The following is a 5645-nucleotide window of genomic DNA, read 5'->3' as shown; positions in this document are numbered from 1 at the left end:
CACCACGGAGGGCAGGGGGGATTCTCTGCTTCCCTTTGGCCCCCCTACCCCCGGGGGCCTCTCTGCTCAGGCTTTGCCCCTGCTTTCTATGCATCCTTTCCCCCAGGCCCCCCCCCTCCTCTCAGGTTTGGCCCTTTGGCCCAGGATGCTTTTCCCCTTCCCCTCCCGTGCCCGCCTCCCGCTGCGGGTGGGGGGGTGGGGCGTGGGGCTCAGAAGGTTCCTGTGCATGTCTCTGGAGCTGGTCGGATGGGAGGATGAATGGAGAGCAAAAATAAACGCTTTGGCATGAGCAGGCCTCGCCTTTCCTCTTGGGGTGGTCTGCCCACGTTTTTGGGTGGGCCCGAGCTGGGGGGGGGGGGGCGTGCGTGGAAAGCCTGAGTCGGGCTTCCCTGCTCTCGCGGGGACCCAGTTTCCTCGAAGAGGAATGGATTACAACCGGGGTGGGGGGGGGGTTCCCCCTTGAGGGGTCACGGGGACGGGTCCTCCCACGAGCACGCCCCTTTGTTCCCTCCTGCCCCAAACCACGGGGTGGGGGAGGGGAAGGTTAGGCATTCCCTGCGGGGGGAGGGGAGAAGGGAACCTCCGGCGTCATCGGTGCGCGCCACGTCGGCAGGCTAGGGGCCGCCATCTTGGTTGAGGGCGGTGTTGCCGCCTCCGCGACGTCATCACCCGGCGCCAGTCCCGCCGTCGGGACCAGTCGGGGCGGCTTGGTTGCTTCGGGGACCCCGCGGAGGCGATGTTAGCGGGCGCGGCGGGCGATCCGGGGCTGTGTCCCCTGGGTGAAGACAGCTTCACGCGCTTCTCTTCTCAGAGCAACGTGTACGGACTGGCGCGCGGCGCCCAAGGCCGCGGGGAGCTGCTGGCTGCCACTCTTAAAGGGAAGGTGTTGGGCTTCCGCTACCAGGACCTCCGACAGAAAATCCGTCCCGTGGCTAAGGAGCTGCAGTTCAACTACATCCCGGGTCCGCCCCGCGCATGCGCGTGAGGGACCGACCCTTTTCTTCACCCCCCCGTTTCTCCTCCCCCTCTCTCTGTGCTTGCAGCGTTTGTGCATGGCGGGGCTGGGGAGGGGGCGTGCGCGAGTCTGGCGGGGATTGAGGCACGCCCCCCCCCCCGGGGGGTTTGGGGGGGGGGGGGGGCCAAAGTGTATCAGGGTGGGAGAGAAGGGAGTGGGGTAAACTGGATGGATGGAGAGCGGAGAAGGAAAGGGCATGAGTTCCCCGTCATCCAGAGGTGCGGGTTCGTGGTGGCTGGGATGCCCAGGCTGGGGCACAGAAGACCGGAGTTCAAATCCTGCCTTTAGTGTTTACTAGCTGTGGAACCCTGGGCGCTCGGGCAACCCACTTCATCTCGCAGACTCAGTTTCCTCATCTGTCAAATGGGCAGTGGTGTGGCTCGAGCACCTCAGGGTCTTCTGGCAGAGCTAGATGACCCCTGGGTAGGGCAGAAGGATGCCAGGAGGGTCCCGAGGGGCCGTGGAGCCCAACCCCCTCCTTTTACAGATGAGGACACTGAGGCCAGGAGAGGGCAAAGGGGAGGCAGGATCTGAACGGGGTGCTGCGGGGGAGGGGAGAGGCCAGGAGGAGAGGGGAGACACCAGCCCGGTCCTTTTCTTCTGCCCTGCAGTGGATGCTGAGATTGTGTCCATCGACACGTTCAACAAGTCGCCCCCCAAGCGGGGCTTGGTGGTGGGGATCACGTTCATTAAGGTGCCCGGACCCCCCCCCCCTCCCCAGACTCAGTTTCCTCCTCTGTGCAATGGGGCTGGTAAGGGAGGGTTGGGAGCGTCAAATGAGACAATGCCCAAAGTGGAAGCCAGTGTAGACACCCCTTCCTGGTCTGGGCCACCCTCCCATTTCACACCCTCGCCCCTAACCGCAAGAGTTGGGTGACGACTCCAGGCCTCCAAGGTGGTTCTGGCATCCTAAGACTTCTAGGCGCTCTATAGAGCGCTTGGCCTGGCGTCAGGCACTGACCAGCTGTGTGACCCTGGGCAAGTCACTTCACCTCTGGCTGCCTCAGTGTCCTCCGCTGTAAGGTGAGGGTTATAAAAAAGCCCCTCCCTCCCAGGGTTGTTGATCATATCTGTAAAGGGCTTAGCACAGGCCCTGGCACACAACTGGTACCTAATAAATGCTTATTCCCTCCCCTCCCTATGATTCCTGGGTCACAAGACCCTAAGGTTTTAAGGTCCTAAGGTCAAATGAGACAGTAGCTGCAAAAGGTGTAGCCAATGCCTGGCACGTAGTAGGTGCTTAATAAGTGCTTCTTCCGTCCCCTTAGTCTGTGGCCCTAAGGATGCTCCCCTCTCTCGCAGGACTCTGGGGACAAAGCCAGCCCCTTTCTCAATATTTACTGTGACTATGAGCCTGGATCAGAATATAACCTGGACTCCATTGCACGTGAGCCTGGGGCCGGCTCCTAGGGTTGGGGCTGGGGGCTGGGGGCTGGGGCGAGGAGGTGCATGCTGGGTAGGATCACATCCTGACCCCTCTGCATCCCTTGTCCCCATCTTTCAGAGAGCTGCTTGAACCTGGAGCTGCAGTTCACCCCTTTCCAGCTGGGCCATGCCGAGTAAGCCCTGGGCCCTGCGCCCCCACTGTCTCCTCTTTCAGCAGCATGGGTTGGAGGAAAGAGTCAGAGGCCTGGGTTCAGGTTCCAGCTTTTGCTCCTTCCTACATGTGTGACCTTGAGCATTGCCATTCCCCAGGCTTCAATTTCATTTGTAAAATGAGCTGTTGGACTGGATGAGCTCTGAAATCCCTCCCAGCCCTGACATCTCCTGTTCTAGGGCCCCTCCCAGCCTTGACATCCCCTGTTCTAGGGCCCATCCCAACCCTGACATCTCCTGTTCTAGGGCCCCTCCCAGCCCTGACATCCCCTGTTCTAAGGCCTCTCCTAGCTCTGACATCCCCTGTTCTAAGGCCCTCCCAGGCCTGACATTCCTTGTTCTCAGGCCCCTCCCAGTCCTGACATCCCCTGTTCTAGGGCCCTTCCCTGAGATTTTCTCCTTTCAGGGTCCAGGTTGGGGATCAGCTGGAGACAGTGTTTCTGCTCAGTGGGAACAACCCTGCCATTCATCTGTATAAGGAGGTGAGGCCTGGGGTTGGGGTGGCTCTGGATGGTGAGTGGATGGAGGAGGGCCTAGATAGATAGTCTGCCTGGTGTGTGTGCGTGTGGGGGGGGTGTGGCGTGTGCATGTGTGTGGTGCATGTATGTATGTGCACATGCATGGTGTGTGTTGTGTGTGTGCGGTGTGTGCACATGTGTGTATGTGGTATGTGTGGTGTATGTGTGTGCACGCACATGGTGTGGGTGTGGGTGTGTGGGTGTGTGTGTGCAGGCGGTTCCCGCCCCTCAGCCCAGGCTGTCCCGCCCCAGAACGAGGGTCTGCACCAGTTTGAGGAGCAGCCGGTGGAGAACCTCTTTCCCGAGCTCACAGACCTGAGCAGCAGGTAGGCTGGGGGCGGCACAGAGGGCAGGGCGGGGGGAGGGGCCCTTGAGCAGGGGCTCACGCGGCTGCGGGGGGGCCCTCGGCAGCGTTCTGTGGCTCCACGTGTCCAACATCCCGGACTCCAGCCGGCGACTCACCGCCTTCGGCTGCCAGAGTGGTTACGTCCGCCTTGCCCACGTGGACCAGACCACCAGAAGTAAGCCCCCTGGGCTGGGGAGCGGGGCCTGGAGGGAGGGGCTGGGGCCATCTCTGATCCCCCCTCCCCTCTTCCTGCCTCCCCAGCTGTGCTGCACACCTGGACGGTCCAGCAGGATGGACCCATCTCCCGCGTGGTCATCTTCAGCCTCCCTCTCCCTGCAGCCGACCCCCCAGCCCCCAGGGAGGAGGGGAAAGGTGAGGGGTCCTGTCTGCATGTGGACTCCTTGACCGGCCAGCCCCCCACTCCCATCTACGTCTAGCTGTCTTCTGATCTCTGAATTTCCCAGATCCCACAATTCCCAACAACCCCTGCCCTTGGGTCCCCTCACCCTCACCTTCCCATGGTGTAGGAGACTAGAAGATGTGGACGCAGGGCCCAGGCGCTCCCATGTGGATGCCCTCTCCCAGCTCCGTCCCCTTCCTCCCCTAGAGGCCAAGGGGCCGCCCCCACCCCCAGAGGAGTACAGCGTCCTGGTGGCCAGTATGATGGAGCCAGCTGTGGTATATCGGTGAGAGGACCCGGGCCGGGGCATGGTGTATGCCCTTGACACCCCTTCCCTCCCCTGGACTTTGAGGGGCTGAGACCAAGGCTGGTGGAGAAGAAAGTCCTCCTCCTGAGGGGTTGGGGAAGGGCTTGGGGTCTGGAGACAAGGCCTCTAGGGAGCGATTAGGGATGAGTGCCTCACAGTCCTCGCCAGGGAAGAGGGTGTCTAGGCCTCAGGCAGTGGGAGGGGGAGGAGCCTTGCTTCCAGAATGTCTGACCCAGAGCCTAAATCTGCCCCGCCCTTGGATGGCTGAGAGGTGACCTGCCTAGGCTGAAGCCTAGCCCTTCCCCTCTTGCCCCTGGGGCCCTAGGAACGTCCTGTGCCATGGGCTTCAGGATCAAGTGCTGCTGCCAGGGAGTGACCAATTTGACAGCGTGCTGTGTGGGCTTGTCACCGACGTGGACCTAGATGGGAAGCCTGAGATTCTGCTGGGCACCTATGGCCAGGTGTGCCTTGTCAAGTTCTACTTTCTGTACTTCTGCCCCTCTGTGCCTCCCCCATCTTTGTTTCTTAGGTCCTGATCTGACCTTCCCTGTAGTCCAACCCTTGCCTCTCCACTCTGGTCTAACCTCTGACTTTTTCACTCTGGTCTAACCTCTTTACTTCTCAACACACTGTTACTTTCATCCTTTTCATTGTAGTTTGACCAACAAGCATTTATTAAGCACCTACTGTGTGCCAGGCACTGTGCTAAATGCTGAAGATATAAAGAAACGAAAACAATCTGTACTCTCAAGGAGCTCACGGCATAATGGAGCCAGGGACAGAGGGTTCATGGGTTCAGGGTTCAGGTGATGGAGTGTTTGGTGTGAGGAGGGAAGTGCCAGGAGGCCAGTATCACTGGATTGGAGAGGATGTGATGGAGAAATCAGGTGTGACAAGGCTGGAAAGGTGGGAGGGGGCAGGCTAGGAAGGGCTTTGAATGCCAAATAGAACATTTTGTATTTGCTCCTAAAGGCGATAGGGGGCCATCGGAGTTTACTGAGCAGGGGGTGACGTGATCAGACCTGCATTTTAGGAAGTCCCTTTGGTGGCCGAATGAGGATGGATTGGAGTAGGGAGAGACCTGAGGCCGGCAGAGGCCCCAGCAGCTATTGCATTTATCCAGGGGTGGGGGCCATACCTACAGGGAGAAGGGGGCAGATTCAGGAGATGTCCTAAGGGTGAAAATGATAGGCTTCGGCGCCATATTGGATGTGAGGGGTGGGGGAAAGGGTGAGGAGCCCAGGATGACTGCTAGGTTGTGAGCCCAAGGGATGGGAGGAGGCTGTTGTCCTGGGCAGTAACAGAGGAGGGGGAGGCTTAGGGGGAAAGATCACGAGGTCAATTTGGGACACGTCCAGTTTGAGGTGTTTGAAAGGCAATTGGAGATGGGAGATTGGGGGTCAGCAGAGAGACTGGGGCTGGGAAGGTAGATGTAAGAATCATCAGCAAAGAGACAGATGGTC

At 60.0% G+C, this 5645-nt stretch overlaps 1 protein-coding gene across 3 annotated transcripts; it reads left to right on the top strand.

Annotated features, from left to right (window-relative positions):
• Window positions 1-681: 681 nt before the first annotated feature.
• KPTN (kaptin, actin binding protein) lies at window positions 682-4733 on the top strand. Of its 3 annotated transcripts, none has more exons than XM_027845984.1 (10): window positions 682-962; window positions 1627-1709; window positions 2318-2402; window positions 2520-2574; window positions 3018-3093; window positions 3382-3455; window positions 3580-3650; window positions 3737-3847; window positions 4083-4161; window positions 4508-4733. In XM_027845984.1, the coding sequence occupies exons 1-10, from the start codon at window positions 737-739 to the stop codon at window positions 4716-4718; spliced, it is 1071 nt and encodes a 356-aa protein (XP_027701785.1). In that variant the 5' UTR covers window positions 682-736; the 3' UTR covers window positions 4719-4733. The 3 variants fall into 3 exon arrangements, with proteins under 3 accessions (XP_027701785.1, XP_027701784.1, XP_027701786.1); XM_027845983.1 differs by having other exon boundaries at window positions 3541-3650; XM_027845985.1 differs by lacking the exon at window positions 682-962 and adding an exon at window positions 1121-1233 and having other exon boundaries at window positions 3541-3650.
• The last annotated feature ends 912 nt before the right edge of the window (window positions 4734-5645 follow it).

The sequence above is a fragment of the Vombatus ursinus genome, unplaced genomic scaffold (assembly GCF_900497805.2).
Source record: "Vombatus ursinus unplaced genomic scaffold, bare-nosed wombat genome assembly UNPS02015030.1, whole genome shotgun sequence".
Taxonomy (NCBI): domain Eukaryota; kingdom Metazoa; phylum Chordata; class Mammalia; order Diprotodontia; family Vombatidae; genus Vombatus; species Vombatus ursinus.
The sequence above is the reverse complement of the archived record's forward strand: the minus strand, read 5'-3'. Positions and strand labels throughout refer to the sequence as shown.